This window comes from Stereum hirsutum (assembly GCF_000264905.1).
Source record: "Stereum hirsutum FP-91666 SS1 unplaced genomic scaffold STEHIscaffold_7, whole genome shotgun sequence".
NCBI lineage: Eukaryota > Fungi > Basidiomycota > Agaricomycetes > Russulales > Stereaceae > Stereum > Stereum hirsutum.
The window spans coordinates 692,936-712,545 of record NW_006763137.1 but is presented as its reverse complement, the minus strand read 5'-3'; the positions used below and the strand labels follow the sequence as shown (position 1 = coordinate 712,545).

Below are 19,610 nucleotides of genomic sequence, written 5' to 3'. Positions count from 1 at the left end.
CAGGCTTCTACAGTTGGTACAGAAGAGCACTAAATGATACAGATGTGACCTTCTATTCGGAGCTACAGGTTCTCGTCTAGCGAGTGGTAGAATCCCACTTCCTCACCGAGGAAGTGGGATCAAAGGACTGAAATTAGCAGAAGGAGATCTCGAGGCCGACCTATACAAGAGGTATGTCAATAAGTCACTAGAGGAAACGTAGAAAAATGTGAGAGACGGACGTTATCTGCAGTGCACGCGACCTGCACGAACGTTTCATAAAAGGCGTGGAACGCGTCCTTGCAGTCTTCGTCTGTGCAAGTGGCCCCGTCGTCCTCGCACCCATTTGTATACTGGAAGCTCGTTTTCTCGTTGAATTTGTGCCTGGAGAGCGTGGCGTTAGTCAAGTCCAATCGACATCACTGGGGGGCAACGAAAAGCGTACGGTGAGATGAGAGAGATATCGGTGCTAGAGCCCCAGATAGAGTTAAGAAGTGTGGTCTCTACGAGGGTACAATTCTCGCCGTTGTCGCCACACGAGCCTATATCGTCGTGTCAGAAGAGGCACAGCTATATAGCCATGGTGACGAGACATACCAGATTGAAGGTAGCTAGAGAATCCCGTATGTCAGCTGTGATATGGCATGCAGGGAGTAGGTGAAACGACTTACGCAATGGCACCCGACAGAGGGCCATCCGAAGTGTAGTTAGCACCAGAAGAAAGCGTTTCTCCGTTAACAATTAAATTCGGCTGTAGATCAAGTTTGTCAGGAGATTGGTGGAGGTAAAATTCGACGAAAAGGTGTTAAAGCTCACGGTTCCATATCCACACCTGGAGCGCAAACGTAATCAGAACCTGTAAAGTAGTCCGATAATGAGGAATAAAACATACTTGTTATTGAAACTGACGGTGTGCGACTCTGCCTGGACTAGAGAAAGGACGAGGGCAAAGTAGGCCGTCAAAAGGATAGAAGTAGCGGCGAACATAGTGGATGAGGATGAGCGGAAGGGGTAGGAGAGGAAAAGAGGAAGGCGTCCGGAGGAGAAAGGCAAGCCTGGAAAATCGAGGGAGTCAGAAGCACCTTTTATACCCCCAGCATCGCGGTCTCGAACTCCGTTTGTTCTCGGATACCAATGTGCACCGTACAGAAATAGAGCGACCACAACACCCCCCCAAAAAAAAAGAGGGACAAAGGCACGGTCGAGGAGGTTTGCTCGAGTCGCCAAAGCAAAGAATATTTTGCGAGATCTCTGGCGCCAGATTCATATGAGACACAGGTGAAATACATGACGAGCATGAATGAATCGCGTAAGGGGGCCCAGAACATGACAGTGACCCCCGACATCGATGTTCGAGCCCGGACAGCTTGAACTTGAGCGGTAGTTTGTCTCGAGAAGGGGACCAACGGATTACTTAGTTTACGTTTATTTTCTTGGAGAAACAGTTGCGTGGGCCCAGGTCTCGTGTTGTCTAGATGTATGGCAGCTAGCTCAGAATGGTCTCCAGGCGAGGAATATTGTGGTGCGCATTCCAATCGCTGAAGTGCTTGAAAAGTTAAACGGCATCTCGTCTCGGTGGATTCGTTCAACGAAAAAGCTGCCCTCGAGGGTGCCTCGGGCGACGAGCTCCACAGTCGAGACGCTCCACTAGTGGGCTATGCGTATCATGATTCGGCGAGAAAAACCTCAGGAGACAAATTTCCGACTCGTCATCTGGAACTGGGAAACATTTCGAGGGGCTAGTTGTGTCGAGGGTAGGCCCTTGTCTCCAGTTGGCCGGAAGTTACCGAGGCGCCTAGGCCCTTCGTGTGGCACAGGCCAAGGGCCACACCGGTGCAAGAGTGACGATTTACGGCGATCTTCCAATGCTAGGACCTTGAAGGTGTTCAAAATCGATATGGCAGCTGCAGGAAAAGAAAACAAGGCATGTATGGCCGAACGAGTCGGACTCCTGAGAAAGAACAGAGAAACACAGGATACTTCCTGAAGTGTTACAGATACAATGTGTCGGTGGTATGAGAATACAAACGAGGAGAGGCAAAGGCCTCGGGCTTCCAGAGGCGGAAGAGAAGAACACGAAAAATCCGAGGTGGCAGTTAGTGGGCTCCTCGGTCGACCCATATCCGTATTGAACGGTCGCTGTCTATGGAACCTGACGCGATCATGTTTTGTTGAGGATGGGTCTGCAGAGTTGACCGTTCATCAGCAAGGCGAATGAGAGCATCCGAGCAGTTATACAGGCTCACCGCTACCGCCACGACCACGTCTACACACGAGACACAAATACGTCAGCAGACCATACGCCGGACACTGAGAGAGCTTCAAGAGCATACCGCCATGTCCCTCTAGCACTTGAACAACCTCTTTTGTCTGCAGGTCCCACAGATAAACTCTCTTGTCCTCACTCCCGCTAACAATCCACTTCCCTCCCGTCACGCTAAAACAAGCCGCGATACAATACTTCGTATTTTCGTGGCCCTGGTATGTCTTCAGACATCGAGACGTGTGGTAGTCCCACAGGCGTATAGCAGAGTCATGCGCCGTCGAAAGGATATATTTTGAGTTCGGAGAGAATTGAACTTGTTGACTATGAAAGTGGAGAGTCAGGATCACAGGAAAAAGAAAATCTTTATGCTGGGAGGACGCACCAGATAGCGTTGTGCCCCTCTGCTAAGGTCTTAAGGCACTGGCCAGAGTCGACGTTCCATATCCGACTGTGGTTGAGGATCAGAACGAGTCCCACATGCTGAAGACATCACATCGGCGTACATGAGACCGTCCAGAGCGCACGAAACGATCAACGTCCCATCTCTATTGAAGTGTACTGCTGTGACATAGTCAAGATGGGCGTTCATCGTTCTTGAGCATTTGCCTGTTAGCCTCGTTAGTGGCGTATCGGTACAGCAGTGTGGCCCAAGCACAAAGATCCACAAAACGGACCTTTTTGGGGATTCCATATTCTTATATCGCCATCGCACCCTCCAGAGACAAGTTGCGTTCCCGCGGTGTTGTAGTTCAGACAAAACACAAAACTGGTATGACCCTTGCACGTCTTCGTCGACAGACCCTTTGCGCAACAATCAGGAATATCCAGGCTCCTATTAACAAGTTGAATACTACTGATACATAATGTTCTAAGACGTACGGAGTCCACATCCCATATCCGTACCGTCGTGTCGTCAGAAGCGGAGGCGAGATAAACAGAATCGGGCGACCATGCAATATCCGATAGTCCTTTCGTATGACCCGTCATGTTACGAATGAGCTCTCCTGTCGCTGGCGACCAGATCTTCACAATATTGTCTGCAGCTGCTCTCATTTATCGAAACCAAACCGACCGCCTGGCACTCAGTTCCTCAAAAAATGTAGGTGATTGAAAAAGGAAGACGCACAACAAGACGCAAGTAACATCCCATCCGGACTAAATTTGACCGAGGATATTGACATTGAATGACCAGCGAGGGTATGTTTGAGCTCATAATGAGGTCTCTCTCGAGCTGGGGCATGCGTTGAACCGTTTTGACCTGATACTGGCTGGACTTGAGGTGGCGGCGGTGCTGGAGCAGGCGGTTGCTGCTGTTCGGGAATTTGGGGATCGTCTTCAGTAGTCTGAGATGCGGCATCGTCGTCTGTCGACGAGTCCATGCCTTCTAGTGGATCCATATCTTAGAAAATAGCGCGATATTGTCAAGAAAAACTCTGGCCGATGAGCGTGAGTGGCGGGCAGACTCAAGAGTCAAGTTGAAATTTCGGAGCCGTGGCCGGCGGAAGAAATTCGGGCGCTTTATTCAGCGCCACTTGAACTTGACCGTCATCTTTCTCGTTCCTCGCCACACTCGTCACAGCATGAGATGATACTCTCTATAGCGCAACGTGCAGTGAGACACGCTAGCACACCTACCATTAGATGTACTAGAGATATCTCGACCGCTGTTCACCCGGCATTTTCTAACGGTAGACACGGTAAATTCCTCGCTTCTGCGAAGACGCAAGAGTCCATCCCCACAGAATACGGACTCCCAGAGGTACGTGGAGTGTCTTCCACGGATTATCGAAATCACTCACCTCTCCTTCCTTCTTCAAGATTGTTGTCGCAGGTACTTGCGACCTATAAGCTTCTCCGTCATGTCTCTAACAAAATTTCAGGTCGTGCAAATGTCGGCAAGTCCACCTTACTCAACGCCGTCGTGAACCGCAAAGACCTCATGTTAGCAGGTAAAACTCCTGTAAGAACATATTATAACCTTCTCTTGCACATATCTCATACATCTCTCTCGCTGGCTATGCCATTTAGGGTCGCACGCAAGCCCTCAATTTCTTTCGCATCGGCCCAGAGCCGGGTCATCTCATCCTCGTCGACGCACCCGGGTATGGATCCCGTGGTCGACCCGAATGGGGAGCACTTTTCGACCACTACCTTCAAAACCGCTCTTCGTACGTCGGTCATACCTCTCAGCTCACTCGACCACAATTATCGATGCTCATAAATCCTCGCGCAACAGTCTCAGACGCGTATACATCCTCTTCCACGCCAAACACGGTCTCAACGAATCCGATAGACTGATGCTCTCTGACCTTGACCAGCAAGTACAGAGATCTGGCGGCACGACGTGGACACTTCAGGCCGTCGTCACCAAGGCCGATATGTTACTCTCCTCTTCCAAAGTTCGCGGTGAGAAAAGTGACGAAGACGCCCAACAATGGTTGTCAAAGCTGAGGAAGGATATTTTTGAGGCTGCGCCGACCTGTTTGCCGCCAATTATTACTTCAGCGAACAAAGCTCCGTTCTTTGGCATCGACGAATTGAGGAGCAACTTGGTCAATGCTTGTAGTATTTGAGACTTCGTCAATACCTTTTTCTCTACTTGCTCACATTTATCGTCCTGCTGGTATTAAAGTGGTATACGGCAAAGAAGTTTCGCTATCTAGCCAAATGTGATGAGAATCAACTGCATTGCCCATGAGGATCAAAGGTAGATGGGTAGGTAGGTAGGTATGTAGGAAAAGAGTAGACCCAAGTGCCTCTCTGCTGCGGCAACTACACAAAAAGAAAGTATACGGAAGCGAGACTACGGTAAGATGCGTAAAAAGATTAACAACGGGCTCCGAGATAATGTGGGTGTACCAAAACGAAGTAGGGTCCATGAATACAAATCAAAACAGACTCGTCTCTAGCACTAGCGTGTGCAATAAATAAGGACAGTAATCATGAGAAGGAACGTATGAATGAGCTGAAGGAAGGAAGTCATCATCTAGCAATTTAAGTACGGTTGCTCATGGGAATCTGGGGGCTACCAAAGTGGTCCTGGATAAAGCGAGGGGGCCATACGAAGCAGTAAATGGACATAGCGAGCCACAAGGGCAGGGCGTCGAGGCAGAAGAAGTAGCCTTCATGGGTCATAAGGAATCCATCATAGCTATCGAGGAAGGGGTCAGCAATGAGTTGGATTATGTAATTGGTGCTGAATGGTGCTTACCCGCCAATGAACTCCAACAAACGGAAGATAGAACGGACGATAATCCCAACACTAGTGACACACAAGACACCGTACAGGACCCGCCAGTCGGGTGCCGGACCACGGGCGACGAGGCTGAAGTTCTTCTCGGATGTCTTCGCAACGTCCACCTGCATCCAGACTTCTGGGAAATGTTGACGACTAATGCTACTCATCAGTACGTGGAATAAAGAGAGATTATGTGGAATATATGTACACGCGGTACCCGAAGATGAGGAGGACCATGGTGAATAAGACGTATGACGCCAGTTGCAGCGCAAGACCTACAATAGCGACCTGTTTTAGACACGCCACAGTCAGACGCGCGCAATCATCGGAGAAGGAAATGTACTCACATCACTGCCTATTGTGGCGAGGCTGGCGGTGGAGGTCAAGCCGCTGCCTCCTGCCTGGACAAAGAACGTGATGACGTCGGACCAGACGAAGAATCGTACAAGCCTCGAGGACCGGATGAGCAAGCAGCGGGCGACAACATCATCTCCGAGCGAGTTGGACAAATGTGTGAGGGTGACGTAGTTTGTTGCGAGGAAGGCGCAGGGCTACAATAGGTGGCTTAATATGAGAAGTTTTCAACGACGAAGATGTGGATGTGAACATACCGAAAGAAGAACCAGCAGAGCTGTTATGGAATAAAGCCCAATACTGAAAGGCGAACCGATGTAGACAACACGCAGAATGTACCCAAGCGTCATGGTTGACATGCCGATTGTGAGTGTGAGCATGTACTTGGCGCGAACCGTGTACCAGTCTAACAAGAAACTGATATGAGTAGGGACCGAATAAAGAAGGCGTAATTGTACTCACGATACCAATGGATGCCGCCTGAGATGGCGTACAACACGATTGCGATGACAGCGGGCCAGTATTTAGGAATATATCCAGCACTGAATGTGACGAGTAAAGATGAGAGGATTGAACACGCGGGCGTAAAGATTCATTACATACATGGGTCTCTGGATAATAAGGAGTAGTTAGTTACACGCAGAATGTGCGATCGAATAAACAGGGGCTTACATCAGTAGTATCTCTGGCTTCCAGAGTTACCTCGGACGCCATTGTCGAGGCAACGAGAGCAAGCAACAAGAGAGGTCGTGATGATAATGTTGAGGACATGGTGAGGAGGATGTCGGAAAGTATTGAGGTGAGGATTTTGAATGGTGCATTACTGGATCTCTACCGTTGCTTTTGTATGTACTGCTTGGTGCGGATGGTCGAGCAGTAACGAAATTGACGAGTACGGCGAACTAGTCTCACCGAACGCCCATTGGCTAGGATACAGGCGGCCCTACTTGAGTCATCACTAATTAGTAATGTGGCATTTAGACTGCCGTTGTGGCACCGCGAGACACAGCCCACCTATTCGGATTTTGGTCGCTGTACAGCATTCTCTGTAGCCTAGACGCTCGAAAAGACAGGAGAAATCGAGCGATCTCGCTTCTAGGAGAGAAAATGTGTTCGTTCCGCAGCGGATGTCTCACCGTCAATCCGCGCGGGGTGGTCAACGCCGTCGACTGGAGCATCGCCTCCGGTCTCTTCCTGATCTTCAAATTAAACCGCTGGGCTCGGCAGGGGGAATGGCAACATCTCCACCAATACTTGAGTCAGAATATCATTCCTTCCGCGGCCAAAATGGCCGGAAAATCTCAGTAAGACAGCCGAAGTGGTATCGAAAATATAATGTCCGAAAAAAGAGGTAAAGATCAAGTGCAAAGCGAACGTCCAATCAAGAGTGCGGCAAAAAACCACCAAACTGAGCATAGCCTGCGCCATCGGCGTGATTCAAATCAAAGGGAATGGGGAGGAAGGTTGAATGCATGGGGTCAGAGACAACGCTCGAGCCAAAGAGGTCGGGATATTGCATTGTTTCGAGACTGTCTGTCCACCTGGAGAAATCGTCCGACAGAAGCTCTCGCGCAGCTGGATCTTGCATAGCCGTGCTAGGCTGGGATGTAAACGCAGAGTCCTGTCTGGAACCTGAGGAAGGAGCCGAGAATGGCGGGGGAAGTCCGCATGAGGAGGCTATCCGAGCCAACACATCTCTAGAATCGTTTGGTCAGTGTCTAACATGGAGGTAATTGATGAAGAGATCTGTTGTCTCTGACCTTAGTCTACATGCTGATAGAAACCTAGGCGTACGAAAGCAGTCAGCATTATATTGGATTGGAATAGATAAGTCTTGACCAAACCTCTTCCCATGCTCCTCCAACAAAGCTATGCACTTTGCTGCGAGGTCCAGGTCACGAAGATGCACTTCCGACAAAGGGGAATGAGGCTCGGACCGGGTACGATATATGTTGAAATATAACATGACGACACTCTCGAAGGCCGGGATCTAGCATTGCTAGGTAAATGGCCAGCACGATTCACGGAGGTGTGCCAAATTATCAGGGCTCACCATGAGAAGAGATAATATGAATCCGCGAAAGCGTGTCTGAAGGCGCAGAGCGTCTATAACACGTCCACACATTCTAGCAGAGTTCACGCAAATCACTCGAGATGCCTCTGAAAAAGGGGTCGCCGTACGCCCGTTGACGTGCGCCATGAAACGGCGGTGGATGAATATCTGGGCGTGATGATATGAACAAGCCAAAGTGGCTGATTGGACAGAAAAGAGGTCTTCAGCCTCGAACCGGTTAGGGTCCCATCTCACTGTCAAATAAGAATGAGTTAGCGGAATGGGGGATGTTTCCACGTAGATAGACTCACGATGCGATGGTAGGGCGTCCTGCCAATGATTCAGAGACGAGTCCAGTTCGGCCATGATTCGTCGCTCCCAGTCGGCGCCAACGAGACCAGAGAGAATCCTAGATTTCTTAGTAGAGTACTAGAAAATTATCAGCTACAGAGTTGAATAACCGATCACAAGGACTTGGGTCACTGACGATTGTCCGCGAGGCTGTGGCAATGATTTCCCGAAGTTTGAGCATCACTATCTCCCACGACATCATCGATGGCTTTCCTGGCGGCTGGACAAAGCAGCACTCAAGATTTGGATGAGTCCAATATTCGTCATCACACTCCGCAGGCAGATCGACATCGAAGCTAATCCGAGGGCTCGTCAGTCATTCATATTATCCGACAAAAAGGATTGTCATACTCTTCTTCCTGAATCGAACAAGGTCGGCCAAGGGAGGCGCATAAAGATCGGTCTATGGCCAAAAGGGTCCTATTTTAGAACGAAGTTCAATGAGACGGTACATCATGAACGAGATGAATCCGAGTACCAGAACGCCCGTTTCCACAGTTCACCCTCAACGGTCAGCTTTCCACCGTAGGCTCTACGTCTATGGGCACCTACAGCCTGAGCGCGCCGTACACCCAGTCCAGCCAGCGACCACATGTCACATGGTGGAGGATATGCGTGTATAATTGCTAGTTCAAGCTGCAGGCAAAAGAAATAACCGATGTTGTAGGCAGCATAAGAGACACTTCAATGACTTCATGATATGACACTGTGCGTACCACAATTATCTGCAAATCGTACACGGATGGGGTCTGTGATAATGCGTTGCGCATGGGATCCACCTGACGAGCCCATTTCCAGCCTGCAGACCGCCAGGATGAGTCTGGCGCATGGTGCATGAATATTTCGTCGTCGTCTAAGACTGCTGGATCGTCAGTGCAAAGGGCACCCGTGGCACAGATTAGAAGCACAACACCGCCAAAGCCACGGTCGTGGTAATGGAGGCCTTCACCAAGGCAGTGATAAACCGTTGGGGGGTGGAGGAGATTGAACCATGGGTGGGCCTGTGTGAAGTAGAGATCCACCAAAGTGTACAGCAGTGGTGGATCAGGGAATATGTAGGCGGGCGATTGGTCGTCGTCACGCTGTCTCGTGCATGACATCAGTTTAGAGAATTAGGAAAATCAAACGAACAACCCACTTCGGTACATGTCCAAGAATCATCGCGGCTGCCGGGCTGTGAATGCGATGGATTCTCTTCGGAAATAGGATTGGCATTGGCCGCGAAATTGATTACAGATGAGATACTTGATTCTCCATGAAATTCTTGAGGAATTCTATCGCTCCCTAGCGTCAAGGACTTCATGGACTCTGTGAGAGGACCTGTTGCTCGGTGACTCTCTTCATCAGAGTCTGATTCATCCCCCATCCCTGTGGCTGATCTGGACGGGCCAGACTGGATGGACGCGACGTTCCCACAAGCGCCTGGGTCCGGCGAAGGGAAACTGGATGAGGCAGAGGATATCGACCTCGTGTTCGTCGCAGCCTCGTCCAGGGTTTTCTGCATCTGCAAGGCATGCTATTAGCATAGCGCGCTCTGTCGTAGGAACTGTGTTTGGTATCTTACTTGGCGCAGGCGTTCCTCTAGCTCGTCACACCGGCCGCGGAGCTGCTGCACTTGGCTGACAGCCCTGCAAAACCCATGACATCAGTCTACTGCAAAGGGCGAGATTTCGCAATGAAAAGGGCTGACCCAGGTTTAGGACCTTTCCTCTGAGCAAAGATTTCAGTACCTCGGCCGTCAAGATTATCGATGAGAAACTGACCCGCGGTATGATATCGCGCGTGCAATTGATGCCTTGCACAACACAATTCCAGCATTTATGATCAAGGTCCCCTCCTTCACCTAAAGAGAAACGCGTCGGATGGTTACTTAATTGAAGACAACGAACAATACACACATCGCACTGTTTTCAACAAGAGAAATCAGCATAAAAGCAGGTTAAAATTGAGGGTTATGAAAATCGTGCCACAGAGCCTAGCAGATTATCGACAGGTTTGTTGGTGCTTACCTTTCTTGCGTCGACAAGCATCACACGCTTTGTTCGAGGGCAATTTATCCCTGTCCATGTAAAGCTACCTGAATCGAGAGAGTATGGATCATGAAGGACACCCTCGCGAATGCCACTCTCAGGTTGAGCGCCGGTCGACTGCGATCAAACGGCCCCGATCTTGAGAGCGTGGCTGTGTGTCGATCCTTGGGTGCTGAGCCGGGTTCCTGGGTGCAGGCCAGTCGGAGACTCCCCACCGTGTGTGACACAAACCCTTGCCCTCTCGAACTGCGAGAGACTTTGGCCGTACAGTCGCGCGTATGTATTTTATAATAGGACAAAAAACCACCAGACTTTGATCACAGGCTATACCATCGCATGATGCTATTCATCCGTCGATACCAGGGGGAAGTAATAACTATTGTACACGTTCCGTCTCCCCAATCTAGTGAATCGAGCGAACACCCTCCTATCATCCAGTGCCCCCAACCTTCTCGCTTAGATCACCGAAAGAATGCTATTCGTCCGCATCATCATGTAGCAGCACATCTATCCACCGACTTGTCCGCTGGATTTCCCCACCTGCCAGTATTCAACAACCCAGTCGATCGTCGTTAGCACAGAGCATCAACGCAGAGGATATGAGACGAACCAGTAAGGAAAGTCTATGGCGTTTCCGCTGGCTCCAAAGACTGCGAAACTCTGCATTCCGATGTGACGGGTTAGTAATACTTACAACGACTAAGAGACAAGGAAGAGCGCACCAAGATGAACTGGATGACTTGAGTGCCTCCGTCGAGGGCCGCCGAGGCTATGGTAGCATAATATGATTAGAAGGGGTCGTATAGCCATTTCAACCGTACTTACTGATGTAGTTGTACTATATGGACAGTCAGTTCAAATTGCTCAGGGTGTAGGTTGCGAAAAAAACAGGCTCACCTTCTTGAACCACTTCGGCCGGCGCTCACGTGCCCACTTCTGCGAGATGAAGCCGATGACCAGGCAAGACCACCACATACCGTTGACACTGAACGGAAGCCAGCCTAATGAAAAAGAGAGAGAGAGAGCCGTAAGACATTGACATAAGATTGTGGGGAACACGGAATCATAGCGCACCGATATAGGACCTGTTTGAATTTGTTCCAATCAGTACCTGAGCAGGAACGTCGGAATCTTGATGTAGATGTAAAGCTTACACGAGAACAGGGGTGTTGATGTACGCCGCTGCTTTGGATATCCAGGATCCATGAGGCGTGAAACGGTGAACTGCATAGAACGGCAGAGGTACGAATAGGCCGATGAAGATGGAGAAGGCAATCATCCAGTATGGTTTGTGGATGGTAAAGAGCTCTCTGCCTAAGGCTCCCATGGCCACTGTGGTGATTTAGCGGTTAACATGTGGGAGTCAAGCGCGTGGAAGACAGGGTAAAGATGCACGCACCTGAGTTGGAGTTGTATTGCTGAACGATCCAACCGCTCCACTGGATAGAAAAAGGAAGATGAGGAGATGAGTCGAAAAGAGTATGGGCAAACTCGACGCACGATACGGGTACCGACTGGGTCCTTGAGCACCTCACGGTTGCTGTCGACAATGGACTTCATCACTGACAGCCAGATTCAGCCCAATATCACCGGGTAGGGTATACAAACACTCACTGGTATAGTTGAAGATTGATCCCACGATCGAGCCTGCCATCTGTGCAAGGAAGGTAAAGCGAGGAGGTAGCTTTGTGTACTGCCCGAGTTTGAGATCTGGAGTCCTTTGTCAGCATTTAAACTCCTTCTCGCAGATTTATCGAGCTTGCCTTGGAGGAGGTACAACGTCTGGAGCGTCGCCGAATTACCGTAGAGGTTGACGTACATGACCTCGCTGAGAACCGACACCGATCAGTTTAGAGGTACTGGACAAAGAGACCAGAAGACATACATGGGTTTTCCAGGGTGTACGAATGCAGCTATAATCTGTATCGCGCCTCGAACACCTAGGACAAGTCCAGAAGGTTCAGTCTGAAACATTGGCCAAGAATATTGTGATGATAAGCTCACTGATGGTGAATCCAGTCGTAGCGTTGACTGTGAGAGTGAGTAAGTAAGTGATGAATGATGTTCGTGAGGCGGAAAACACGCGCACTGAATCCGAGAACGACAGCCAGCACAGCGCTGATGATACTAAACACGATGATACTCCAAGCAGGCAACAAAACCGTTCCTTTCACGCCATACTATAGATTTCATCAGAAAATCTACCAACATCATGGTGATAACCAAACGTGAAACTCACACTGCAGCCAATCCCGAGTGCGAGACAACACACATAGAGCGCGATATACCTGTCTTACGAGGTCAGCGCAATCACGAGAGACCAAAAAAGGGCTCGGGCCACTTACCACCACTGTGGCACCTCGTTATACTAGGAAGCGAAAGTAATCTCACGATCAGAATGGTTCATGGTAAATAATTGGGATGGACTCACCTTCCGCATCACAGCATAGTGCGGGTCATCAATGTTGTCCTGTCCATTCTTCAAGAACCTCATCCCTCCAAACGCTACAAATTCCCACAACCACATCAGTTAGCCCTCTAGCATCCCCACCCCCCAATCACATCATCCCACAAAATGGAACCAAAACTCACCTCTCTTCAAATCCGGCCAATGCCACACTAAAACATGCGTAACAGACGCCCCAAGCGCCAAATTATAGCAAATCAGCGCGATCGCATACGTCGCAGTATACCGCGGCAGGCCATACACTGCCAACTTCTCCGGATCGAGCACGTTGTTCGTGAGCACTGCGGTTTGGTTGTACGAGTCTCCGTTGGAGTCGAAGAGGGATGTCGACATCCACCGGAGGTCACGAGCGTTGAAGACGTTGTTGTAGTAGCAGAGAGTGAGGACGAGGTAGCTGATGCCCATGCCGACTGTGGATGTGGCGTGAACTTTAGCGTGGTGGAAGATGGGAAGAGAAAGGGGAGGACGTACTGAAAGAGTTGACCTCTGTGGGATCAGGTTAGTTAGCGTCGTGTGTGGAAGTAAAGAGAAGGTTGGGACGCACGGGTCTGCCATGGCCACACTAATGGGGTTCCCTGAGTAATCAGTGTCCAAGATGTACTACAAAGTAAAGCCCGTGTCATTAATCACAGCCAGTCGTACGGGGGTCATTCAATTAAAGACTCACCTGAAGGAGAGAAGACCAATCCCTTCGTTGCTAGAGCCGGCGCCGAACAAGTTGCGAACGAAAGTCGAGCGGCCATTGTCAATCAGACAGATAATCTAAGGCGGATGATGAGGATTCCGATAAATAGGATGGCGAGGAAGTGAACGCACCGAGATGGCGGAGAGAAGGGGGAATGGGTATTGAGGGATCCTAGAAAATGTGTGAGATGAGAATCGATCTCGACCGCCGACATGTATAGCGTACCATTCCCAGAAGAATATCGCAGTGAACTGAAAACCAAACGTCATCAAGAGGTTCGAAAGAACTAAAGTAAGAGCATCGTGCTTACCACAATCCAAAAGTACCGCCTGTATGAGGAGGCAAATCGATCAGATCGAACCAAGAAACCAGGGATATACGTGCGTACCTCTTCTTGTGGTTGAGCAGACCACCGAAGTGCAAACTCTGCAGTAAGGTCACAACGGACACATATGTTGGGTAAAATGCGCTGCAAAATACCATCAGTTTTCAAGAAACTTACGTTGTATGCGCGTTAAGCTGCTCTTACTATGTCGGATATACGAGCAGAGACCTCACTATCAATATGTCTGAATCAGCAGAGGTCGCAAACAGGTCGAAGATCATAGTAACGCACGTAAACCAGCGATACCATAACCAATCATCTATCCGAACATTTGTCAGGAAGGTGAATTCGGTTGCGAACACCAACCTGCATACCTGACTGGAGAAGATCTGCAAGGGGAGACAGCAGTTAGCTGACTCGTACGTCAAACGAAATGCAATGAACGCACCTGGAAAATCGCAACGGCAGGATTGAGCTTGATGTTATAGAACAAGTCTGATGTAGATCCACAACGTCCGTTCCTCAGCTCAAAACACTGATCTGACACCGGAGAGACGCTAATAAAGACGCACCCAAAGCTGCAATAACTTCCATCGCGACGGCAACATTGGCAGCCGTTGAAGCCATGATGGTGATAGCGACATGCTCTGGAAATCGCATCCTCAGGAACTGGAAGTTGAGTATGATGGGCGCTATTGCGACTCACCCTTGATGTTGAATGGGCCAGGATTGAGGTACTTCCACCAGCCATGACTAGGAATAACGGCTATAAATGGTTATAAAAAGGTCAGCCATAGAAGATGCATGTAGGGTTTGGTACGTAGGACGGAAACGCACAATGCATGGCTGTGCCCAATAGATAGGCAATGATCAAGCCGAATAATTGAGAGACGGTCGCATTCTGCGGTTTGAAAGTGTAAATTGTTCCCAGAACCTGCAATCATATCGTGAACTCCCCTAGGTCACAGATTCCAGCTGTTAAAGTATGTCGAGCAGAGCACTTACTGCGCCAAATGCACTGAGTCCGATTCCGAGAAATACAGCTCGGAACGTCAAGATGGGAAGGTCAGGGTCGTCTTGAGTGCTGATGATCTACAACGAGCGAGATCGTGCGACTGAATCAGAGACGGATGGATGAATGGGGCGAACTGGTGAGCTCTTACCTCGATAGCCACCTCCTCGGCCTTCTCAATGACCTTGACAGACTCCGTATCATCCGAGATCGAGTCCGAGTTCGCCTTCTCCTCGTCAACTACGTCAGCGTCTACATAGTCGTCGGCTTTCTCGTCAGAATCGGACACGCGCGAGGGTCTGTGCTTGAGCTCAGGGCTGGCCTCCATCGTCCTGACCGCGACGACGTCCGGAGAGGATTGATAGCAAGGCGAAGAAGCAACAGAGGAATTCACTTTTGCTGTACCATCGCTCTTAAATAGGCTCTTGTCGATACCACGACCTAGCGCTCAGCTTGAGGCGCTATCATCATACCTTATCTTCTTCGCGAAGACTGCTGCAGATGCCTAGAGAATCCAAGCCACCATACGCATACCGTGGCGTGTGTGCAATAGTAAAGCGATAGATAGGGCCTGGTAAGTAGAATATGAGATAGATAGATCGTCAGGTGAGAGAGTCAGATTGAAGAGATTGCGTACAGGGATGATTGTGCGAACAGAGAAGCGATACTGTCGGGTTCCTGGCACTTTCACCAGCGGAACCGGACAGATAACCAGTGCACCGTCCGTTTAAAAACCGAGCATGTTATGATATAGACTGCCCGTCCGAAAAGTAGATAACATTGCCCGGGGCTTCTCTTGAAGCGCAGCTCAACGAAATGATCAATCTCCACTGCATACAACGTTGATCTTGGGCAGCCATGGTCAATATTCTCTAAGACATTCAGCATAATTTCAAGGGTGAGATATAACAGTCTTAGCATGGTCGCAGAAGAGTTTGGGTGGTGAGGGATCGGGAGGTATTGTGAACGCTAGCTTGGAGGATAGTGGTTGTACCGCAGGGGGGCACATTTGACGAGATAGTGGAGACAGTACTCCTTGTAATGTCTATCACGGCGCTAGAGAGTATCAGATCTGTCCAAGTGGACACCATGTACAGCAGAGTTTTAGGAGGCAAAAAACAGGTGATCAATGTAGGGTAAGGTCGAAAGCAACGACTTCGAGCGCTCGAATACGTACCGGGCATTGCCGCATCGCCACTCAACTTACCGCAAGTGTGGCAAGATGAGTGTCAGCAGAAGTTGAGCAGAAGGACCATCCTAGAGGATCTGTACACAGCTCGGCCATGGCCAAAAAGCTACTGTTTTGGATTTGAACGTACAAAAACCCCCGGATGGAACGCAGAGACGCGTCAAGAAACGCGCCTGAAAGTCCGTAATGTTCAGGCACGTGCTACGCGTCGTCCAGAGCAGAAAGTTGTTCATATGCATCTTTCTTCGCCACCGCCATCTCCTCTCACGACCGCAGCTTTCCTGTATAATGGTTTTCAACTTCACCTTTAGCTTTGGTGTTCCTGGCATCGTGAACCCCTTTTTAGCACAGGCTGAAACAACCGATACATCGACACAGCCAAATGCTGCGACCTCAGCCCCGGTCCTCGAGAAATTATCCCGAAGCCAGGTCGGGCCACGTTCTCGTCTAGATCACACCTCTTTACCCCCCTCTGCACCTCTTAGCAAGAAGCGGGGTTGGGCACCGTCAAACTCAGAGCCAATTCAACCTGTATCGGTCAACGCATCGTCTAGCGGCTACCTCGATACTCCGGCGAAGTACCGGGACATGGTTCAGGGTGGCGTGGGGTACGCTGGTCGAGAGCAAAGCGCAGAGGTAGAAGAAACCGACCAAGGTATGTATATGTGTCATATTTAAGGATGATTTGTCTTGGATTTGCATGGCATACAACGGCATCGCACGTCAATGCCATCGAACGTCGCGCCGGGAAGGCGTGGGATGGATAGGGCGCCTCGCGGTAGACCCATCTGTGCATGCTGCCCACACGTGCGGGGACAGTTCATTCCTGCTCTCCCTCACCATTTTCGCCTTCACTCCCCGCTTTGACCGTCCCCTTTGCCCACCTCACCATCCCCATGCCTTGATCCACTCACCATCCACACCTGTACACATGTCCTACGCCTGTTGCTTTCGCTTCATCGCCCTGCCGATCCTCAGTTTATATACTCTTGTCACCCTATCGGTCGTGCTCATCACTATGGCCGTTATTCATTTATCAATAGATATCCACCCTTCCAAGCGCAGACGAACGTTCACGGGCGCCGTCATCTCCACAGCTGTATCAGCTGCTGTTATCGGAACAGGTATGTGGACCGCGACCTCTACTTTGTTTCATGCTGCTTACTTCGGCTCTTTCTCTCGATACTTAGCTGTTGGCCTTACCGTCTACCGATTGTGAGTCGTGCCTTCCATTTCCTACACAGCCTGCATGTCCTGATCAATGACTTCAGATGGAGTAACCGAGGCCGTGAGCCCGAGCCAGCCCAACTTCCTCCTCCGCCACCATATACCCAAGGCGATTGGATCCATCCCGAAGAAGACGACTTCGGACCTTCATCACCGAAATCACACACCCCTCCTACAACAACAGCACGCCGCAGACCTCGCCACACCGTCATTCCCGCCTCCTCCCGCAAAGCAGCTACTATGCGCCACCCCCGTCGTTCCGTTGCCCCTCGCCATCACATCTCCCCCCGATCCCGGTCACCCGACAAGAATAGTACGGGTGTGGGCATGAGTAGTGTACAGACCGAGTTCAATTTCGGTCAGACTAGGGGAATGGTCGGGCAGGAAGGTGGAGAGGAAGAGGAGGTCGAGGATAAGATGGATTGGATGGGGGATCGGTTAGCGATGTTGATCGCGGAGGGGCAGAAAGCGCTGGGGAAGGAGGTGGTCGTCATGTCAGACGCGGCGGAAGATGAGGTCGATGACGGGAGTGGGGCATGGGTCGACCAGGGACCGTCGGGGTCTGGCAGCGGGAGCTCGAGTATGGGCAGATCGAGATCGAGATCGGGCTCGGTGAGGAGGAGAGGGAGGGCGCCTGCGCCGCACGCGCTTACGCCTTCGTGGACGGGGGCTGGAACGGGCGCATTGTCGGTGCCGTCGAGCTCGAGTCCTCGAGCAGCTGCTTTTGGGGAGCAGTCGATGCAGAACGTTGGGCTGCCCATGTCGCTTCCGAATCAGGGCGCATGGGGTTCGCATTCCGATGCGGGGATTCCGAGCTCGTATAACGCTGGAGAGGACTCGTCTATGCTTGAGAGTACGGAGCTGAAGGCGACTATGGAGAGGGCGAGGGCGGCGTATCTGGCGAGGCGGGCTGGCGGTTCTTCATCGTAGGACATCTCTTATTCCCTTTTTTTGCTATTGCTATTGCTATTGGACTTGTGGAGTGCTCTGTGGTTTGTATGCTTTGTCGTGTATTCTTTTTTTTGTCTCTTTTCTATTGTCCTCCTTTATTTTCACCCTTGTCTGTTCAGCTAGATTCTGCGGGTCACTCGGTGTTGAACTCGGTGTTTTACCATCAAATCAATCTCTTTATTCTCGGTCATTGTTCTTCTATCGTTTTTCATACTATTGCCTCACACTTTCATTGTCTTTTCTATTCCTTGCTATGTTCTATTCCGGTCCTATCCTCACGCCGCCTCACGAATCACGAATCACGACGTCCATCGATCCCGCCGTCCCACTCATCGTCCATCCGGATCTTCTTGTTCTCTCTCAAACCTGCATGTTTCCACTTCCTGTACACAATTTCACTATCCATTCACAATTCACAATTCCACATACCAGTTCAGTTTCATAATTATCGTCGACGATCGATCCGCGAGTTTCGGGTCCTTTCATGCTGTCTGTCTGTCCGTTGTTGTTTTCCATGCATGTAGCTCTTACTCATTACCCACTATTCTTACTCGCTCCCTTGCCCATTTTACCTCAACTCGTTGTCCTTGTTCCCTTCACGCGTGCGCGTCACGGTCTTTCCTTTGTTTCCGTATTCGCTCTGTGTTTTTGTCTTGTTGATGTGGAGTGGTAGTATGATTCGTCACGCTCGTGAATGTTGAACGATGCATTGCATTGGGCAAAATAGTTGATGGTGTTTCTTCCCTCCATTTTTTATGAAGGATCTAGCGATGAGGCTTGACGAGTAAGGTGGTTGTCACGGTGGCAGGGCCCGGGACACTCCTATGGGGGTTGCCCGAAGGGCGACCTCGAAAACAGGTAAAAATATGCAATTTCAGCCTGGCGAGGGCTTAAAATATGCAAATTCCGGGAAGGGTAGGGCGCCTATTGGCGGGTTTTGTGTGGCGAGACAGGCTCGATTTTACCCTCATAACCCCACATAACCTCAACTTATCCTAACCTAGCCTAATCAGAACCAACTTCTGTCACATCTGTTGGATAGGTTAGGGGAAGTTGAGGTTAGGTTAGGTAAAAGTTGAGGTTATGTGGGGGTCTACACCAATAATTTGCCAATAATACGCAAAATTTCGGGAGACCTCGGTGCTCCTAGGCTTAAAATATGCAATTTTTCGGGAGGGCTTCGCCCTCAGATCGCGTAAAAATATGCAACTCAAACCGGGCAACCCTCATAGGAGTGTCCCGGGCCCTACGGTGGCCCAAATATTCAGAAGAGCAGGTTCCGGTAATACCCGGTACGGAAAATCACGGACAACTGCTCTTATACCGCTTTTCCCAATTTACGCAGCAAGTTGAAGATGAATCAATGTTCGAGGGGCCGTGGCACTTCTTCAAGTAGCTCCCACTCGAGATATTTCTAAGCACTTCACATTCAAGTACCAATAGCATACAACGAAGACAACGGGAAAAATACATACAACGGCAA

At 50.1% G+C, this 19,610-nt stretch overlaps 7 protein-coding genes across 7 annotated transcripts; 2 read left to right on the top strand and 5 right to left on the bottom strand.

Moving 5' to 3' along the window:
• Window positions 1-21: 21 nt before the first annotated feature.
• Window positions 22-985, bottom strand: STEHIDRAFT_79022 (glycopeptide). The gene is made up of 7 exons (XM_007303971.1): window positions 872-985; window positions 796-811; window positions 651-730; window positions 577-590; window positions 425-521; window positions 222-363; window positions 22-160 (listed from the first exon to the last, which is right to left on the bottom strand). Exons 1-7 carry the CDS (start codon window positions 964-966, stop codon window positions 134-136), a joined length of 471 nt encoding a protein of 156 aa, XP_007304033.1. The 5' UTR covers window positions 967-985; the 3' UTR covers window positions 22-133.
• A 1,090-nt stretch (window positions 986-2,075) lies between these two features.
• Window positions 2,076-3,624, bottom strand: STEHIDRAFT_58028 (WD40 repeat-like protein; the record flags this gene model as incomplete). Its single annotated transcript, XM_007303965.1, has 8 exons — window positions 2,076-2,162; window positions 2,226-2,245; window positions 2,313-2,566; window positions 2,628-2,693; window positions 2,749-2,851; window positions 2,920-3,046; window positions 3,125-3,288; window positions 3,372-3,624. 8 exons carry the CDS (start codon window positions 3,622-3,624, stop codon window positions 2,076-2,078), a joined length of 1,074 nt encoding a protein of 357 aa, XP_007304027.1.
• A 206-nt stretch (window positions 3,625-3,830) lies between these two features.
• Window positions 3,831-4,818, top strand: STEHIDRAFT_57630 (uncharacterized protein; the record flags this gene model as incomplete). The annotated part of the gene is made up of 3 exons (XM_007303938.1): window positions 3,831-4,205; window positions 4,274-4,413; window positions 4,482-4,818. The coding sequence occupies 3 exons, from the start codon at window positions 3,831-3,833 to the stop codon at window positions 4,816-4,818; spliced, it is 852 nt and encodes a 283-aa protein (XP_007304000.1).
• Window positions 4,819-4,971: 153 nt separating this feature from the next.
• STEHIDRAFT_139394 (uncharacterized protein) lies at window positions 4,972-6,608 on the bottom strand (the record flags this gene model as incomplete). The annotated part of the gene is made up of 8 exons (XM_007304168.1): window positions 4,972-5,396; window positions 5,457-5,636; window positions 5,692-5,771; window positions 5,831-6,034; window positions 6,095-6,243; window positions 6,300-6,379; window positions 6,441-6,448; window positions 6,510-6,608. The coding sequence occupies 8 exons, from the start codon at window positions 6,606-6,608 to the stop codon at window positions 5,240-5,242; spliced, it is 957 nt and encodes a 318-aa protein (XP_007304230.1). The 3' UTR covers window positions 4,972-5,239.
• A 490-nt stretch (window positions 6,609-7,098) lies between these two features.
• On the bottom strand, window positions 7,099-10,366 carry STEHIDRAFT_79015 (uncharacterized protein). The gene is made up of 15 exons (XM_007303970.1): window positions 10,251-10,366; window positions 10,140-10,145; window positions 10,005-10,084; window positions 9,932-9,951; window positions 9,806-9,869; window positions 9,380-9,745; window positions 8,958-9,323; window positions 8,720-8,877; window positions 8,593-8,661; window positions 8,378-8,537; window positions 8,202-8,319; window positions 7,891-8,144; window positions 7,682-7,827; window positions 7,598-7,621; window positions 7,099-7,534 (listed from the first exon to the last, which is right to left on the bottom strand). The coding sequence occupies exons 1-15, from the start codon at window positions 10,306-10,308 to the stop codon at window positions 7,219-7,221; spliced, it is 2,205 nt and encodes a 734-aa protein (XP_007304032.1). The 5' UTR covers window positions 10,309-10,366; the 3' UTR covers window positions 7,099-7,218.
• Window positions 10,367-10,762: 396 nt separating this feature from the next.
• STEHIDRAFT_97176 (OPT oligopeptide transporter) lies at window positions 10,763-15,088 on the bottom strand (the record flags this gene model as incomplete). The annotated part of the gene is made up of 33 exons (XM_007304167.1): window positions 10,763-10,811; window positions 10,882-10,931; window positions 10,994-11,040; window positions 11,097-11,109; window positions 11,169-11,272; window positions 11,346-11,356; window positions 11,426-11,603; window positions 11,671-11,710; window positions 11,772-11,833; window positions 11,886-11,981; window positions 12,008-12,099; window positions 12,157-12,211; window positions 12,276-12,302; window positions 12,361-12,451; window positions 12,511-12,559; window positions 12,617-12,639; window positions 12,703-12,776; window positions 12,864-13,148; window positions 13,210-13,224; window positions 13,283-13,338; window positions 13,406-13,500; window positions 13,555-13,594; window positions 13,649-13,674; window positions 13,734-13,752; window positions 13,812-13,892; window positions 13,953-13,980; window positions 14,040-14,067; window positions 14,179-14,243; window positions 14,321-14,395; window positions 14,455-14,514; window positions 14,586-14,682; window positions 14,754-14,840; window positions 14,912-15,088. 33 exons carry the CDS (start codon window positions 15,086-15,088, stop codon window positions 10,763-10,765), a joined length of 2,295 nt encoding a protein of 764 aa, XP_007304229.1.
• Window positions 15,089-16,206: 1,118 nt separating this feature from the next.
• On the top strand, window positions 16,207-18,868 carry STEHIDRAFT_121455 (uncharacterized protein). Its single transcript, XM_007304166.1, has 4 exons — window positions 16,207-16,604; window positions 16,993-17,073; window positions 17,140-17,164; window positions 17,221-18,868. The coding sequence occupies exons 1-4, from the start codon at window positions 16,238-16,240 to the stop codon at window positions 18,104-18,106; spliced, it is 1,359 nt and encodes a 452-aa protein (XP_007304228.1). The 5' UTR covers window positions 16,207-16,237; the 3' UTR covers window positions 18,107-18,868.
• Window positions 18,869-19,610: the final 742 nt, after the last annotated feature.